This window comes from Triticum dicoccoides, chromosome 7A (assembly GCF_002162155.2).
Source record: "Triticum dicoccoides isolate Atlit2015 ecotype Zavitan chromosome 7A, WEW_v2.0, whole genome shotgun sequence".
NCBI classification, from domain to species: domain Eukaryota; kingdom Viridiplantae; phylum Streptophyta; class Magnoliopsida; order Poales; family Poaceae; genus Triticum; species Triticum dicoccoides.
The window spans coordinates 88,388,997-88,408,471 of record NC_041392.1 but is presented as its reverse complement, the minus strand read 5'-3'; the positions used below and the strand labels follow the sequence as shown (position 1 = coordinate 88,408,471).

Here is a 19,475-nt window from a genome sequence, read left to right as displayed (position 1 = left end):
GGATAAAAAGATGGGATTTACATCATATTGCTTGAGTTTATTCCTCTACATCATGTCATCTTACTTAATGCATTACTCTGTTCTTCATGAACTTAATACTCTAGATGTAGGCAGGAGTCGGTCGATGTGTGGAGTAATAGTAGTAGATGCAGAATCGTTTCGGTCTACTTGACACGGATGTGATGTCTATATTTCATAATCATTGCCTTGGATATCATCATAACTTTGCGCTTTTCTATCAATTGCTTGACAGTAATTTGTTCACCCACCGTATTATTTGCTATCTTGAGAGAAGCCACTATTAAAACATATAGACCATGGGGTCTATTTTCCATCATGTAAGCTTCCGGTATACTATTTTTCATCATATAAGTTTCCGATCTACTATTTTGCAATCTTTTACTTTCGATCTATAAACCCAAAAACCCCAAAATATTTATTTTATCTTTTCTTTAGTTTCATCTATCTATATTAGATCTCACTTTTGCAAGTGACCGTGAAGGGATTGACAACCCCTTTATCGCGTTGGGTGCAAGTTGTTTGATTGTTTGTGCAAGTATTGGTGATTTGTGCGTTGTCTCCTACTGGATTGATACCTTGGTTCTCTAACTGAGGGAAATACTTATCTCTACTTTGCTGCATCACCATTTCCTCTTCAAGAAAAAAACCAACGCAAGCTCAAGAAGTAGCAATCACCCCCCCCCCCCTAGACATACTTTCGATCCTACGGTTCCTAACAGATGACCAAGATAACTCGTGAACATCCAACTGGGTGCGAAAAATTCATTTTCAAAAGGAGAACCCCAAACAGAAATTTCGTGAGCATAGATAGGCATTACGGTGTCACCGTTCTTTCACCTTTAAAAACCACTTGCAAACCACACAAACCTAAAACCCTTGCCCCTCCATTTTTTAGCAAAGTTTGGCTTAAATGTGATTCATATTTGGCAAAATTGTCTTCGATGGGTTATCCAATAGACTTTTTTGTAGTAGTGTTAGCCGAAGTTCGATTAATAAGGGTCTTCCACAAAAATAATTGTTTATGTTTCTTCTATCATATTCAATTCCTGGTGTGGAAATCTTAGCCTCATAACCTATGTCCACTCGAAGTATTTTATTGTGACCTATGCATTGGATCCATATCTTATGGTGGCCTCGTCATTCCTTGGCTACAAGACATCTCTCGCGTGGCTTCCATGGTAAACGTGATGAGAAAAAAGCGACGGTTGAATCGGTGAAAACCGGAACTGATAGTCTCACCAGTCGACCGCCGGTCCAATTTTTTTAAAACTATTTTAGTCGCAAACAAAAAACTATTTTACCGGGTTGCCGAATCGGGACTATTAATAGGGTGGCTTGATTGCTCAGGTGCTCGAATCTTAAGTCATCAATGTCTAAATATTATATTTTTTGTCGGATGCATAACAAATGATCAAGATAACTTAACAGGGTGGCTTGATTGCTTAAGTGCTCAAATCTTCGGTCGTAAATGTCTAAATATTATATTTGTTGTCGGATGCGTAACAGATGATCAAGATAGCTTAATAGGGTGGCTTGATTGCTTAAGTGCTCAAATCTTCAGCCGTAAATGCCTAACTATTATATATGTTGTCGGATGCGTAACAAGATGATCAAGATAACTATTTGGCTTGATTTCTTAAGTTCTCGAATCTTAAGTCGTAAATGCCTAAATATTATATTTGTTGTCGGATGCGTAGCAGATGGTCAAAGATAACTATTTGACTCGGCTGCTTAAGTGCTCGAATCTTAAGTCGTAAATGCCTAAGTATTATATTTGTTGTCAGATGCGTAACAGATGATCGAGATAACTAAGACTTTGCTTAAATGCTGAAATCTTAAGTTGTAAATGTCTAAATATTATATTTGTTGTCCGATGCATAACAGATAATCAACATAAGTCCGTGAACGTCCAGCTGGATGTGGAAAATCCATGCTTAAAAAGGGAACCCCAAACAGAAATACGGTGAGCATAGATAGCCACTACGGTGTCACCGTTCTTTCGCCTTTAAAAACCACTTGCAAACCACACACAAGCCGAAAACCCCTGCCCCTCCAATTTTAGCAAACTTTGGCTTAAATCTACCCTCCTGCGCCCCCTTCCTCCCCACTCCCTGCCACCTTCCCCAAACAAACAACCGTATCTTTCTACCTCCTCCGTCCTTCCCTGGCGCCGCCTATGGACGCGACATCACTGGAGGAGGAGCAGGTGGCGGCGGCGGCGGCGGCGGCAGACAATCTTGATGAGGAGGTGGAGCAGATGGAAGAGGGGGAGGAGGAGGCCACGCCGGTGGTGCTGAAGAAGGGGCCGTGGACGACGGCGGAAGACGCCCTGCTGGTGAACCACGTGCGGCAGCACGGCGAGGGCAACTGGAACGCCGTGCAGCGCATCACCGGGCTCCTGCGCTGCGGCAAGAGCTGCCGGCTGCGCTGGACCAACCACCTCCGCCCCAACCTCAAGAAGGGTGCCTTCTCGCCGGACGAGGAGCTCCTCGTCGCGCAGCTCCACGCCCAGCTCGGCAACAAGTGGGCCCGCATGGCCACCCATGTAAGCATCAGCATTTCTCCATCCCTGCTCCTTTAGATCTCCAGCAGTCCATTAATGGCAGATTTGTCGAATTTGACTCTTGATGCTTGTGCTCGTACGTCCATAGCTTCCGGGAAGGACCGACAACGAGATCAAGAACTACTGGAACACGAGGGCCAAGCGGAGGCAGCGCGCCGGTCTGCCCATGTACCCGCCGGAGGTGCAGCTCCAGCTCGCGATCACCAAGCGCTGCCGGTACGCCGACTTCTCGCCCCCGCAGCAATCAGCGGGAAGCAATGTCCTGGACGCCACCGATGCGGGGTACACCAGCGCCCGCCCGCCGCCGCTCGACCTTGCCGGGCAGCTCGCCATGGCCAACCGGCCGGTGCAGTTCCTCGCCCAGACGCCCTTCTCCGCGCCGTCTTCCCCGTGGGTGAAGCCGTCGTTCGCACGCAACGCGCGCTACTTCCAGTTTCCGCATTCATCGCCCGTGTCGCCGACGACGCCGGAGCTCTCGTTGGGCCACCGCCTGCCCGGCGGCAACCGGACCCGGTTCACTCCTCTCTCTCCGTCTCCGGGGGCCAAGGCGGAGCTCCCTTCATGCCAATTGCGCCCGGCGTCACTGGCCGCAGTCGCAGCCACGGACAACCACGGCGGCGGCCTGGGCGAGGATCAGCAGAACCTCGAGGCGATGCTGCAGGAGCTGCACGATGCCATCAAGATCGAGCCGCCGAGGCACGTGAGCGGCCACGCCGAGCAGGACGGCGCCAGTGGTGAGTGGTGCTGTCGCGCGTGAAGCATTTCTCACATTTTCCATTCCTCGGAAGCATCCGAACCTTTTTTAATCTGTTGCTTTGTTGGAGAAGAGAACAAAAAACATGGTCATGATTATGATGTGAAGCATAGATTAGCAGACGAAAACCTTTTTGTTCGGGCTTCCAAATTCTCCATTTGTTTCTCCTAAAAAAACACTATATTTGTTTTCTTGCCAAATTCTACTACCTACTTCTTGAAAAGCAAAACAAAACTTGCTAGATTATTCTAGAACTTTACACTTTAGTTTGTTTTCATTAGGAAAATTATTTATGTTAAGGTAAAAGGAGTTGGGCAAAATCTGAAATAACCTTTTTGTTTTGGTTGATAGTTTTAAGGTTAGTACACAAGTGCAGGCTGCAGGTACTACTTTTGATAGTACATAGGATATATATCTTTAGTTACTCCTTGCAAGACAGTGACTACTTTTAATCTTTGTTCGATGATTACGTTTGCTTTATATATTTTGCCAAGTACTTTATTACCTTTATTATTTCCCTTTCCCTTTTTCTTCTCCAATTGTACTGCTTTACTACATACCTAATCCAATCCGATGCAGATTCATGCTCCTGTTTTGCTGTTTTATCATTGCTGGTTAGCTCCCGTAGCAACACGTCATGTTACTCTTTCTATATAACTAATTCCGAAATTAACATAACCAATCAATCAATGTAAACGTGATCATATCTTGCTAGCACTACTTTCAGGAGATTTACTAGACAGGCTCATGATCGATCTTGCTAGCTTTGGTAGTGCAGGACAGAATCAAATCGGCAGTATTAATTAATTTAAACACCTCAGCTTCCAACTAGCATGAAATATAGTACAATGCACTAGGAAAGAGATTACATTGTGTTTTCTTTTTGAGGAAACTGACTACATTGTGTTACTAGCTTGATAGATCATGGCTTGTTTTGCTAACTAGTTCAGCTCCATCCAGGTGGCAACAAATCGGAGGGTGGATTACTCAAAGATGACGATGACATCGGCACACTCTTCGACATGATTATACCCAAGGCCTTCTCTATGACGGAGCCCACAGCACAGGCCGATGCGCCCAACCACTCCGGCGGCTCGATCTCGCAGCATGGTGGTGAAGACCACAACGTCAACCTCACTGTGGATCATCTCCCGATCATCTCATCGGAGCAAGACTGGGTCCTCGACGGGGCCTGCCAGTGGAACAACATGTTCGGCATCTGCTAACAAAGATCGATCTACCTCACATCATGATCAGGACTCGAGGCATTCTATATATGGTGATCTTGACAAGCAAAAACCATTATGAGGGGTCTGTTTTGATGCAACCTTTTTGGATGTCTTTAAGTACCTTTCTTTCTTTTGGTCGAAATGGAGGTTAAACCTTGTGCCTCTGCGGGCGAGACATACATCTTTCTTTATTAAAGAGTTTAAATAATCATCCAAAAAGTTAGATCCAAAGGCCCAGACACAACCGGGCGATCAAAAGTTGTTTATGCGAATCATGGAGCAAGATGTTCCATGTCATTTGACTTCCTTTCAGTTATGATGACCCGAAGTAAGCCATTCCATACAATTCAACCAAAATTCCACAAGGATCTCAAATACTTATCGAGTTTTTGTCCTTGAAAGAAAAGCAGCTAAGACTTTTTATGTCTAAACTGACTGTTATGAGTTCGAGTGTCTTCGAGTTGAAACATGTGTAGGGTTAAGAAATAAAGATTAGAAGAAACGCCTAACGTATTCAACTTTGTCGTGGACTCTATGCCATTTTTCTTCTTCGAAAAATGACGGTTCTATTAACTCGTAATGTAACATCAAAGAGATACAAGGCATAATAGCCTGCTGCCACACATACGTACGCACGCACACGAACGGACGAGGATCCCCTGACGTTGGCTAACCTGCCATTGAGACACTGACACATGGGTCCCACCAAGCGTGAGGCCCACTTGTCAGCGACCCAAAGGCAGGGTAAGGCAGGGTTAGCCACGTCAGAGGATCCGTGTCCCACACGAACCTGCAAGTCTCAGTCTCTGCTACGAATTAAGGTTGGTTTCGTTTAATTAATCGAACGTGCAAGAGCATCCATGAAAAGTTAACATCACACACACATAATTAGCATCAACTGCAGTTCAAAGAAGAATATGCGCTACAGTTTGTGCACACGAGTTTATTGAAACATAGTCTACTAAAAGTACCTTCTTTAAATGAAAAGGAAAACTTTTGGTGGCACAGATCCAGCTGGAAACATGATAGTCAGCACGCACATAATTAGAATCAATTATGTACTCCGCTCGTCCCATAGTATAACGTCGTTTTTTCACACTACAGTAGTTTCAAAAAAGAAAAGGAAGAAGAACGGGCAGTTTTTCAAAGTTAAAAATGGTTGTATACATTATTAAGAATGGACGGTTTGTGCACACGAGTTAATGGAAACTCTTGGGTGGTACTATTCCTGGTGAAAATATGCTTAGTCCTTAACTCTTTATTATCCCTCTAATTTTTCAGGTGTGGCTGAATCAATGTCCTACAAGTGTGAGATTCAAGCCGGGTTTGGACGTTTGGTACGTAGTTCATCGTGAATCGTAAAAAAAGAAAAAAGAAGGAAAAATAATGCAGGGTTTGGTGGTCACAAATCTGTCGTGAAACTTCCGCATACCGTGCGGGCGTGCACGGATGGTGGCTTGGCTTGCCGCCTCCGGTCTCCTCCCGTGATGCAGTGCGGCGGTGATCGAGAGGAACAAGGAGCAGTTGGAACGCATGAGCGGCCACCCTCCGTCTCCATGCTAAATACGTGTTGTCCATTCTTTGCTGCTTGCTTCATGCCATAAGTTGCGCCCCATGAGGATGTTCCTCTTGTTGTGACTCCTTGCCCCTCTCCTCTGTTTCGGTGGATTCTTTACAGGAAGCTTCTAATGTAGGATGCAGGCGTATGCGTCCGCCACAGCATCCGTTTATATAGTACTTCCTGTGTCTCATAATATAAGAATGTTTTTAACACTACCCCGCAAAAAAAAGAGTGTTTTTAACACTAATAAGCTAATTATTGTTGCCTTAATAACCGTGATATAAAAGGACCGTGTTATCCAGAGAAGTCAGCAGACGTTCCATTTATCGCCCCTCCCAGCGAACGTTTGCTGGTTAGCATTTTTTATTAAATTAAACAACGGAGCATGAACGCCGTCGGCCTGCATGATTATTCTAATGGTTGCTTCAGTTCAGGGTTTGGCCCAGAAACAGAACGTATCGAATGCAGAGGCCACCATAAAATACTTTGAATGAACGTTAAGTTATGAGGCAAACAATTTCCACATCGGGAAGTGAATATATAACAGAAGAAATATAAGTAAACATTTTGGTTGGAGGCCCTTATTTGATCGGACTTCGGTTGACATCCACTGTAAAAAAAATGAAACCAACCCAAAAGCTAACCCTCGTTGGCTTTTCTTTATAGAAGAAACTTCGTGAGCACCACGCGTCTATGCCGGAACTCAAACTCCGTGAGCACCACGCGTCCATGCCGGGACTCGAACTCGGGTGGGCTGGCAGCAACCTCAGCTGCCCAGTCAACGGGTCGACGTCCCGTCCTCACATCCATCCACTGCTAAGAAAGCGCCTATCCAGGACAACCCATCAAAGACGATTTTGCCACAATATGCATCACATGAAGTAAAATAATGACAGAAATAATAGTTAGGTAATTGCTCGCGGTTTTGCCAAAGAAAGTCTGATGTGATGTTTCACAGCAATAAAGTGGTCAACACATAATCCCAGCTCCAGCCTTATTTAGATGCTGATCAAGGTAGTTCTTCGGATCTGATCCCTAATGCCCCACCCGGGTTGCCTCCTCTGTTAACAGAGGGAAATATTATGTCATCGTTACTGGATAAGAAACCTAGAGAGGGCGGCAAAAACAATTTTCTTTTCTTACCGGCAACAATTGTACATATTAAAAAGAAACAAAAATGACGTTCACTTCCAACCAAGCTCATTATTTAGTTAGACAGAGGGCAAATCCAAAAAACGACTTCCAAAGACGCTCAAGTAGCTTTCCATGAAGCCATACAAAACTTGGAAGCAATGGATGCTTCACATCGGCAATCATGGAACGGCCGGCCGCTAACCAACTCAGTGTATTTCCCTCCTAGCTACCATACGTCCCCCTGACCAGCAAAGGGAAACAAATTCCCGAAGCACCACAGTCCACAGCCAGCGCTGCAGCGAATTAGACCTTCAGAAAGAATCTTCTTCTAGTGTAAGAAAGGGAGGGTTTTAATCTTCGTATTCCATATCGTAGTCATCGTCTAGCTCGGAACCATCGACCCCACCCATGATGGACAGGAAGGCGAGAACCGAGATGAGTTGCGCCGCGAGGAAGTACTTTGTTCTTCGCCTAGCTTTCTTCTCCTCCTCTGTCCGCTCCTTCTTAGCTTTGGGTTTCGGCTTGTAACCTAGAAACAATCAGGTTCATAAGAACTCAAAGACGGTAAATGCTTCAAAAGTGCAGAATGTAAGAGAGATATAGAGGTGCAACGGCAAAGAATATTGTTTTGGTTGGATTTGTCTCCATATTACCATCTCATTTATCTCCGTTTCAAGTGAACATTGTTAGGCCAAAGTCTCCAACACAAAGTATACCTAAAGGTATTCATTGTACATGACGTGCCACAAATTGCATTTATGCAATCACTGGTGGAGCTCTTGCAGTATGTGAGGGCTGAGCAATGTATAACTATAAAATACTCATTTTCAACTTGTATCCCAAATGAGTATACATGCAAGTGCCTGTTAACACTATCTCCATTGGAACACAGCAATGGAAGCTTATCAAATGAAGTACTCCCTCCGTCCCAAAATAAGTGACTCAACTTTGTACTAAAGCTAGTACAAAGTTGAGTCACTTATTTTGGGACGGAGGGAGTATTTTTAACTAGCAATCGCTGTTAACACAATCTCAGAACATGAAACTAACAAAAAAGATATTTATATCCATGAACAGATAAATAACTAGGAGCACATGTTCCCAATATTAACCAATCAACAAATATGAGAACTAGTAGAGATGCACTTTATGGTCTGAAGTACTATAACAGAGAAATGCATTAACTTACTTTGTCCAGAAGATGATGTTTTCCTGGGCGTGGATGATGATGGCATATCAGATGAAGCTGATCCTGCTGATGATGAGCCAACTTCCACCAATTGGACCTTGATATCCTCGGCATACTTTACCAAGTTGTCATAGTTCTGCAAATAGCTTCGCAGCATAGATGTAGCCTAAGAAGCAGAACATGCCAGGAAGTCAGTCAAAACACAACTCATGGGTTGGAGAATGTGTTTTACAGCTAGTTAACGCAAAAAAAAAAAGCATACAAAGAACTATTAACATATGATGCATTTGAGAAGTGCACTCCATGACTCATGCTTCCAGGGTTACGTGCAGATTATTATTGAATATCAATGTGCATTCATGTTTTAGATTCTGTAACTGAATGTTCATGTATACTGAACTTCATTTGGATAGAAGCAAAGCTGAGCATTCAAGGCTGAGGGCAACTCACAGGTAATGCATTAAGGACAAAAAGAACATGTCCAAGCAAAAGAGCATCAGCATCTGTAGGGCTGCAGAATTCAAAGTATAGAATGGTTAGTGTCCTGCAAATGTTACATCAATTTAAGATAAACATATGAAGAGCCACAAATAATCAAAATGCTCAATCGACTAGTGGTTCGGGACATCTTTCAACGAGGCAGCCTGGATTTCGACTTCCATAAATCAGAGACCATGCCACAAAAAAAGGATGGTCCGCTATGCATTTCATTCTTTCTGGACCCTCCCCCCCCCCTCTCTCTCTCATGATGAGCATCTCCCTGTGATCGGGATGAGGTAGATGCCTCCCAGCTGGGGGGTGGACCGGATCGTATGAAAGTTTTTCAATTTATTGTGATTCTTTCTCAGCTACTATTCAAATTCGGATAGCTTTACTACTTCAATGTAATCCATTTCTTTTCACAAAAGAAAATAAAAGATTATTTCGATTCCTATATAACTCTTATGTATCAGAATATGAACCCCTAATACAATTCAATACATCGCATATAAACCAAAACATAAGAAAAACAATAATATACCTATCGTCGAAAAGAAAGGATTGATCCCCTAATTTCGTAGATAAAGCATCATAAGCAGCAGTAGCCTTCCGGTATATCTGTTCAAAACAAGAAATTACAAGTATGCCATAAGCTACTAGTGCGTGACCAAAAATAAGGAACGTAAAAGTCATGAGTACAGAAGTAGTAACCTCCTCTTCTTTTTCTGCAGCATTAAGCTTTGTTATATCCATTAGTCGCTTCACATCTCTAATTTTCTTCCAGTGGAGTACCTTTCCAATAGGCCAGGGGAGATCAGAAAAGTAGATGTCTCGTGCAATGCTCCCATGAGCCCCATCATTTGCCAACCAAAGTTCGTATTGCAGAGCATCAGCAAGCCAGGTCGAAATCATGGCCTTTGTGGATAGTACATCAGAGTAAGAAACGCTTGGGTGTTTTGAGGTCAAGTCAACAATTTTCTCCTCCCTGAGATACTCAATTACTCCTCCATTCTCATTGTTGAATGCGACACACTCGCCAAATTCAATATATGGTATGTGATCTGTGGAATAAAGACCAAGATGTAAGGGCAGAAGAGCAGTATATATGCTTAGCAAATTTTAGGAAAACAAGTCTCTAGTTTATAGTACTGTATTAGAAAGAGCATAGTGGTAGGACATTTCTTCTTTCTTTTGTCCATATTTTATCCCTTTGTTGTACTGCTGATGACAGACCCTGGCCCATGGTAAGTTTCTTCCCCCCTCACTAGCTGCTATAGTAGAACTCCCCTGTTTACTGCACCAAAATATATCCTAGCTCTCTCCCTGATCATTCAATCTTTCTGCTGACTCTCTTTCAATTCCATCCATCCCCACAGTATGGGAAGGATGTATTCTAGCCTCCCCTCTATCAAGTTAGCCACCTATGTACATCTTGCCTAGTGCATGATTGCACAGGGACTGTCCCTGGTGGGTGTGGATCTCATTGACCCTGCCCAGCTATGGCTTTGGTGCCAACATTGCTGGAAAGGATATGGAAAGAAAGGGGGAAGCTGTGAGGCAAGACAAATGGAGCTAACGGTGACCATCCAACCCTGTATGCTGCTGATTCGCTTCCAATCTGTCATTATTCAATCACCATTGGCACCACACTGCCACCCACCCACCGACGTGGTGCCACGCTTTGTCCTCACCTCTAACCTAGTTTCTAGGATGTACTCATGAATTAGGGCGAATATTGTCTTGCTATGTTCCAGATAGATGTATGATGATGTATTTCGTCTTCTTTTTTATCGGTAGCAAATAAATAACATTGCAATTACGAGTCATTTGCATGAATAACCTTAGCTGCGCCATTCATCCAAGCATATGCCCTATACAGTACCGATGTCAACAATAACAGGCTCAGTAGATCTTTCAGAGGAGTCAAACGCATCCCATATGAAACGAAAAAATGCCCCTCAAATGCATGAATTTTGGAAAGATGTAGTTACACAAATAAAAAAGGTTACACAAACACATAACTGGAGCAATCTAACATTCAGTACAGCTAATAAGTTTCGGCTTGAAGCTACAAAACTAGAGTCCGAAGCCAGGCTAGGTAGCAGTCTATGAAACTGCACTGCTTAGCACATTCAGTTATCCGCCAACTACATTATTGCCTGAGTAAGTTCCTTGGTAGGATTACATACTAGTTCATCAGAAACAGACATATCTATGCAACTATTGCTTGATTTGGTTCGGACTTTTGCTTACTCATTGTGTTTAGAAACCCGCTTCTACTTACTTTCATGTGTACGGCTTCACACTTGTCTAATCAAACTGGATAAGTCCTTTAATGAGCACTAAAACTTGGATCCGGACCTAGTACCAGACATGCAGAGGCGAGCAGGCATCCCACGGATCAGCGTGCCTGATCTCTGCAGACCTGAGGACCTACACGGGATACATCAGCTCAATCGCAAAGGATTCGAAGCACATATGCCTCGCCAAGCAAAGCAAAATCCTCTCACGCGACCCAGACACAGAACCTAGCACAGTCAACAATTCAGACTCAATCCTAAGCGACGACACCCAGGCGGGGGGATGCTTGGATCAGAGGGATCTTAGCTCACACAGCCCACGCGAGGAAACAGGGGCGCGGGGGAGGCGGGGGCGGGGGCTCACCGGCGTCGGGGAAGCGGGAGTCGACGTGGATGTCGAAGGGGACCTGGGACATGCGGAGGTAGAGGAGGACGGGGAGGCAGGTCGGGCAGGCGGTGGGGAGCCCGAAGCCGGGCTTCCGCGCCACCAGCGTCTTCCGCGCCGCGGCCTCCCACTCCGCCGCCGCCGTCGTCGCCGATGCCATCGCCGGGAGGGTGGGGAGCTTGCGGAAGGGGTTTGGTTCGGGTTTCGGGGAAACAGCGAGGGGGGCTTGGGGAAACAGGAAAAAAAGTTTTATGCGGCGCCTCTCGTCGTCTCCTACTGCCGGCCTGCTCTCTTCTTATTTCGCCGCTCCGTTAGATTTTGGGCTCATGGGCTCAGCCAGGCCCAAACGGCGTGACGCCGACCGAGTCGGCGGCCGTGAAGGACTTTCCCACCGTGTTCTCGAAGAAAAGAGTTTCCGACCGTAAAGTCTGACAGACAGAAACTTTCTTTTACCACTCAAAAAAAAGACAGAAACTTTCTGGACTTCATATTTTGTTCTTTTCTTTTTCCTTTTTTTTGCGGGGACATATTGTGTTATTTTCTGGCATACTGATCATCAAAAGTTCCAGAGCTTGCAGGCTAGCCTATCCAAGAGGTTGATTAAACGGGGTGATAGTGTGTCGCAAGGAGGGAAAGAACCATTGATTAAATCGGTGGCTCACGCCATACCAACGTATGTTATAGGCGTTTTTAAACTGCTGGCTGGAGTGTGTGAGGATCTCACTTGACTTATCCGCAACTTCTGGTGGGGATCGAAAAAAAGCAAGAGACGTACACATTGGATTTCTTGGGATTCCATGATGAGACCGAAAAAGTTGCAGTGGCATGGGGTTCCATGATATGCGTCTGTTTAACCAAGCGATGCTTGCTCGACAGGCATGGCGACTAATCCAATACCCCAACAGTTTGTGTGCGCAGGTCCTGCGCGCCAAATACTACCCATCCGGCTCACTCATTGATACAGTCTTCTCTGCGAATGGTTCACCCACATGGACGGCCATTGTCCATGGTCTTGAGCTCCTCAAAAAGAGTGTGATCTGGAGGATCGGTAATGAGACTTCAGTGCGCATATGGAGAGGCCTCTGGCTGCCAAGGCCGGATTCTTACAGACCGGTAACTCCCCGTGGAAGATGCCGCCTCAAATGGGTCTCGGACCTACTAAATTAATGTTGATGGAAGTTGGAATACAAATTTGGTGAAACAACACTTTTGGCCGGCTGATGTACAAGTCATACTCAACATCAAAACTTCACGCAGAAATGATGAGGATTTTATTGCCTGGCAGCCGGACAAGCGTGGTATGTTCTCGATGCGTACTGCTTATCATCTAGGCCTTGTTATGGGAAATCAGCAAGATACTACAGCCTCGAGCTCTCACCCAGATGGTCAGAGAACTGACTGGAAACTGATCTGGAACAGCTTAGCACCTCCAAAGGTTAAGGTGTTTGCTTGGAAATTGGCAAGAGAAGCACTTGCAACGTATGCCTCTAAACATCATCGCCACATGGAGATTCTTGACATATGTCCTCTCTGTGGTATGGAGCGGGAGGACTCGTTGCATGCTCTGTATCGCTGTCCACACGCACGGAATTTATGGGAGATGATGAGAGAGTACTGGGAGTTGCCGACTGATGATATGAATGTGTGACTCTCAACCTGGATGGATCCTCAAGTTACTCCATCGGTTGTTTGAATATCAACGCCTCATGCTTTTGATGCTTCTCTGGAGGGTTTGGTATGTCCGAAACGAGATAACACATGATAAACCCATGCCGGCTACTACTGGGTCCTGTAACTTTTTGAGAAGTTATGTGGACTCACTTATGTTGATCCACCCCAATATCCGCATGCCGACCTCACGAAAGGTAAACAGGTGATTAGTCTTCAGCACCCTACTGTGGGACGTTGTAAACCTGCGAGCCTGCATTGGGAAGCACCTCCTGTTGGGTGGGCTAGCCTTGATGTGGATGGTTCATATGTTGGGGCCAATGGTGAAGCTGGAGCTGGCATGATTCTTCGTGATCACATGGGACAGATCATCTTTTCGGCATGCCATTGGCTTTACAGCTGCTGTAGTGCACTTGAGGCTGAATTGGTTGCTTGTGATGAGGGCCTTTGGCTGGCTATGGCCTGGTCTCAATTACCAATTGTGCTTAACACAGATTGTGCTGAAGTTGTGAGTTTGATAAGCACAACCAACTCGAATCGCTCGCCCTTCATTAATGTTTGTAAGAAAATTGATGCCTTAATTCAAGGAGACAGAGAAGTACTAATCAAGAAGGTGGTTCGTTCACAAGTTCAGGCTAGCCTTAATATTGGGTAATTTGGTTGTGGATCTTTTTATCTAGATTTTCAATTAATTCAATGGTAGCAACTTTATTTTCAATAATTTCAAGTCTTTGCATAACATGCTCCAAAGTTAACATAGTTCCATTAACCAAAAGAGGTGGTGAGCCAAATAAATCTAACATAGCATTATAAGAATCAAAAGTATGGCTACCCAAGAAATTCCCTCCGGTAATGGTATCAAGGATATATCCATACCAAGGACTAGCACCTACATAAAAATTGCGGAGAAGAACTGAAGTAGATTGCTTCCTGGTAGATCTATTTTGAGCATTGCAAATTCTATACCAAGCATCTTTTAGATTTTCTCCCTCCCTTTGTTTAAAATTTAGAACTTCATTCTCGGGAGACAACGGAGAAGATATGAGACTAGCCATAATGACAAGCAATCAAACTAACACACGAGCAAATAAAAAGCAAACGGGCAAAGAGAGGAAAATAGAAAGAGAGGGAGGATAGAGAGAGAGGGCGAATAAAACGGCAAGGGTGAAGTGGGGGAGAGGAAAAGGAGAGGCAAATGGCAAATAATGTAATGCGGGATATAGGGATTGTGATGGGTACTTGGTATGTTGACTTTTTCGCAGACTCCCCGGCAACGGCGCCAGCAATTCTTCTTGCTACCTCTTGAGCACTGCATTGGATTTCCCCGAAGAGGAGAGGATGATGCGGCAAAGTAGCGTAAGTATTTCCCTCAGTTTTTGAGAACCAAGGTATCAATCCAGTAGGAGGCTACGCGCGAGTCCCTTGTACCTACACAAAAACAATAGCTCAACGCAACCAATGCGCTTAGGGGTTGTCAATCCCTTCACGGTCACTTATGAAAGTGAGATCTGATAGAGATGATAAATAATATTTTTGGTATTTTTGATATAGATATGCAAAGTGAAAAGTAAAAGGCAAAGTAAAAAAGCAAAGCAATAATAAAGTGATGAAGATTGATATGATGAGAAAGAGACCCGGGGGCCATAGGTTTCACTAGTGGCTTCTCTCAAGAGCATAAGTATTCTACGGTGGGTGAACAAATTACTGTTGAGCAATTGACAGAATTGAGCATAGTTATGAGAATATCTAGGTATGATCATGTATATAGGAATCACGTCCGAGATAAGTAGACCGACTCCTGCTTACATCTACTACTATTACTCCACTCATCGACCGCTATCCAGCATGCATCTAGAGTATTAAGTTAAAAACAGAGTAACGCCTTAAGCAAGATGACATGATGTAGAGGGATAGTTTCATGCAATATGATAAAAAACCCCATCTTGTTATCCTCGATGGCAACAATACAATATGTGCCTTGTTTCCCCTTCTGTCACTGGGAAAGGACACTGCAAGATCGAACCCAAAGCTAAGCACTTCTCCCATGGCAAGAAAAACCAATCTAGTAGGCCAAACCAAACTAATAATTCGAAGAGACTTGCAAAGATAACCAATCATACATAAAAGAATTCAGAGAAGATTCAAATATTATTCATAGATAGACTGGATCATAAACCCACAATTCATCGGTCTCAACAAACACACCGCAAAAAGAAGATTACGTCGAATAGATCTCCACGAGAGAGGGGAAGAACATTGTATTGAGATCAAAAAAGAGAGAAGAAGCCATCTAGCTACTAACTATGGACCCGTAGGTCTGAAGTAAACTACTCACACTTCATCGAAGGGGCTTGGATGATGATGTAGAAGCCCTCCATGATCGATGCCCCCTCCAGCGGAGCTCCGGAACAGGCCCCAAGATGGGATCTCGTGGATACAGAAAGTTGCGGCTATGGAATTAGGTTTTTGGCTCCATTTCTGATCGTTTGGGGGTACGTGGGTATATATAGGAGGAAGAAGTACGTCGGTGGAGCAACATGGGGCCCATGAGGGTGGAGGGCGCGCTTGGGGGGGGGGCAGGTGCGCCCCCCTACCTCGTGGCCTCCTGTTAATTGGCTTGACGTAGAGTCCAAGTCTCCTGAGTTGTATTCGGTGAGAAAATCACGTTCCCGAAGGTTTCATTCTGCTTGGACTCCGTTTGATATTCCTTTTCTTCGAAACCCTAAAACAGGCAAAAAACAGCAATTCTGGGCTGGGCCTCCGGTTAATAGGTTAGTCCCAAAAATAATATAAAAGTGGATAATAAAGCCCAATAATATCCAAAACAGTAGATAATATAGCATGGAGCAATCAAAAATTATAGATACATTGGAGACGTATCATGGCGCCATCTGGTACGCTGACTCAGGGGCCACTGACCACGTCACCATTGAGCTTGAGAAGCTTCCCATGAGGGAGAAGTACTTCGACAACGATCAAATTCACACCGCAAGCGGTGGAGGTATGGATATTTGTCATATTGGTCAAGCATCTATTAATTCCCCTACTCTTAAACTTGATCTAGTTATAAAAGATGTCCTTCATGTTCCACAAGCCAACAAGAATCTTGCATCTATGTCTCGTTTAACTGCCGATAACAATGTCTTCTTTGAAACTCATCCTACTTATTTTTCTCATAAAGGATCGGGCAACGAGGGAGCTCATTCACCAAGGTAGATGCATTGGAGGCTTGTATCCCATCATATCCGGAGCACTTAGTCGAAAGCGTCGTCATCAAGTTTACTCCGTCGTCAAGCCTTCCTTGGCAAGATGGCATCAAAGATTAGGACATCCTTCGTCGATCATAGTTAAGCAAGTAGTGAATAAAGGCAATCTTCCATTGTCATCTAGTCAAAGTGTTGAGTCTATTTGTGATGCTTGTCAATGTGCAAAGAGTCACCAACTCCCCTATCCTAGGTCAAATAGTGTGTTTCATGTTCCGTTGGAACTTATTTCTAGTGATGTATGGGGTCATGCAAGAGATTCTTTTGGAAGAAAAAAAATACTGTGTTAGCTTCATCGACGATTTTAGCAACTTCACTTGGATATATTTGCTTAAGTTTAAATATGAAGTTCTCTTAGTCTTTCAAGAATTTCATAAACTTGTCGAACATCACTTTGACAGAAAAATTATTTCAGTTCAAAGTGACTGGGTAGGAGAGTATGAGAAACTCAACTCTTTCTTTCGTGACATTGGTATTACCCATCATGTCTCTTGCCCTCATGCTCATCAACAAAATGGCTCCGCCGAACGTAAGCACCATCATATCGTTGAAGTAGCCCTATCCCTTCTAGCCCATGCTTCAATGCCTCTAAAATATTGGGATGAAGCTTTTATTGCTGCTACTTATCTTATCAACCGTCTTCCTAGCAAAGTAATTGGAAACATTACTCCCTTAGAAAAATTGTTTCATAAAAAACCAGACTATAATTACCTACGAATTTTTGGGTGTGCTTGTTATCCCAATCTTCGTCCATATAATCGACACAAACTTGAGTTTCGCTCCACTCAATGTGTTTTCCTTGGCTGCAGTAATCTTCACAATGGGTACAAGTGCCTTGAGATCTCTACTGGACATCTCTATATTTCTCGTGATGTCATATTTGAGGAAACAATATTTCCCTTTGCAAAGCTTCATCCAAATGCTGGAGTATGCAGAAATTGCTCTCCTTCCTGACTACACCTCTAATCCGGATCACGGGGGCGAGTTAAATAGTGTTGATCATATGACTAGTACCAAAGAAAATTTATTTTTTGATGATAAGTGTGCAACTTCAGGTTGTGATTTTATGCAAGGAGAAGCAGCCAAATCTGTCACAGAATTTCAGGTTGATTCAGCCAACAACAACAACGTACGATCCAAGGCAGATCTCAGTGCACGATCCCAGGAGGAGTCAAGCCGCGCGTGATCCCAGGAGGAGCCAGGACATCTGGTGGCCGACAGTCCTGGCAGCCTGGGCCTCTCCAGTCCAACCAGCGTGGGCCGGCGCAAGTGTAGGATCGAAAGTATGTCTAGAGGGGGGGTGATTAGACTACTTGACCAAATAAAAATCTAGCCTTTTCTCAATTTTAAGTCTTGACAGATTTTAGCAACTTAGCACTAATCAAGCAATCAACCTACACATGCAAGTCTAAGAGTATAGCAGTGGAATGTAAAACATTGCACATGAAGGTACAGGGAGGAGTTTGGAGGGAGCAAACGCAAGTAGACACGGAGAATTTTGGCATGGTTCCGATAGGTGGTGCTATCATACATCCACGTTGGTGGAGACTTCAACCCACGAAGGGTAACGGTTGCGCGAGTCCACGTAGGGCTCCACCCACGAATGGTCCACAAAGAATCAACCTTGTCTATCCCACCATGGCCATATCCCATGAAGGACTTGCCTCACTAGGGTAGATCTTCATGAAGTAGGCGATCTCCTTGCCCGTACAAACTCCTTGGTTCAACTCCACAATCTTGTCGGAGACTCCCAAGTGACACCTAACCAATCTAGGAGACACCACTTTCCAAAAGGTAATAGACTGTGTGTTCATGATGAACTCCTTGCTCTTGTGCTTCAAATGATAGTATCTCCAACACTCAACTCTCTCTCTCTCTCACTCACTGATTTGGATTTGGTGGAAAGAAGATTTGAGTGGAAAGCAACTTGGAGAAGGCTAGAGATCAATATTCATATGGTTGGAATGGAATATCTTGGTCTCAACACATGAGTAGGTGGTTATCTCTTAGAAAATGAATGTTGGAAGTGTAGGAATGTTTTGATAGCTCTCTCTCTTAATGAAGAGTGGGTGGATGGGTATATATAGCCTCCACACAAAATCTAACCGTTACACACAAATCACCAAACTTAGTCGGACCGAATAATGAAACTCGGTCAGACCGATTTAGTTCAAAATGTGAACGTTAGGCTTTTCCGTGGGACCGACATGTCAACTCGGTGTGACCGATTTCATTAGGGTTAGGGCATAACATAATCTCGGTGAGACCGATTACACAAACTCGGTGGGACCGATTTTGGTAATAAGCTAACCAGAGAGTTGGTCAGGAAAACTCGGTGGGACCGATTCGCTCATCTCGGTGAGACCGAAACGTTATGAAGGGGAAACAGAGAGTTTGCATGGCGAACTCGGTGGGACTGATCGCTCATCTCGGTTGGACCGAAACATTACGAAGGGAAACATAGAGTTTGCAATCCCATCTCGATGAGACCGAGATCCCTATCGGTAAGACCGAAGTGACTAGGGTTTGTGGCAGTGGCTATGACATTTGAAACTCGGTGGTGCCGGATAGAAAGAATCAGTGGGGCCGAGTTTGACTTTTGGTTTAGGTCATATGTGGATGTGGGAAGGTAGTTGAGGATTTTGGAGCATATCACTAAGCATTTTGAGCAAGCAAGCCATTAAGAAACACCTCATCCCTCCTTGATAGTATTGGCTTTTCCTATGGACTCAATGTGATCTTGGGTCACTAAAAGTAAAATGTAGAGTCTTGAGCTTTAGAGCTTGAGCCAATCTTTTGTCCTTAGCATTTTGAGGGGTCCACATTTCTAATCCATGCCATGCCAATCATTGAGCTTTCCTAAAATATTTATCTTGAGATATCATTAGCTTAATGAGCTATATGTTGTTTGGAATTACCAAAACCACC

General features: G+C 44.2%; 2 protein-coding genes across 2 annotated transcripts; one reads left to right on the top strand and one right to left on the bottom strand.

Moving 5' to 3' along the window:
* Nucleotides 1-1,974: 1,974 nt before the first annotated feature.
* On the top strand, nt 1,975-4,839 carry LOC119331061. Its single transcript, XM_037604231.1, has 3 exons — nt 1,975-2,566; nt 2,673-3,318; nt 4,299-4,839. Exons 1-3 carry the CDS (start codon nt 2,198-2,200, stop codon nt 4,562-4,564), a joined length of 1,281 nt encoding a protein of 426 aa, XP_037460128.1. The 5' UTR covers nt 1,975-2,197; the 3' UTR covers nt 4,565-4,839.
* A 2,403-nt stretch (nt 4,840-7,242) lies between these two features.
* LOC119330411 (mitochondrial outer membrane import complex protein METAXIN-like) lies at nt 7,243-11,868 on the bottom strand. Its single transcript, XM_037603520.1, has 6 exons — nt 11,596-11,868; nt 9,643-9,992; nt 9,473-9,549; nt 8,902-8,962; nt 8,452-8,617; nt 7,243-7,791 (listed from the first exon to the last, which is right to left on the bottom strand). The coding sequence occupies exons 1-6, from the start codon at nt 11,774-11,776 to the stop codon at nt 7,613-7,615; spliced, it is 1,014 nt and encodes a 337-aa protein (XP_037459417.1). The 5' UTR covers nt 11,777-11,868; the 3' UTR covers nt 7,243-7,612.
* Nucleotides 11,869-19,475: the final 7,607 nt, after the last annotated feature.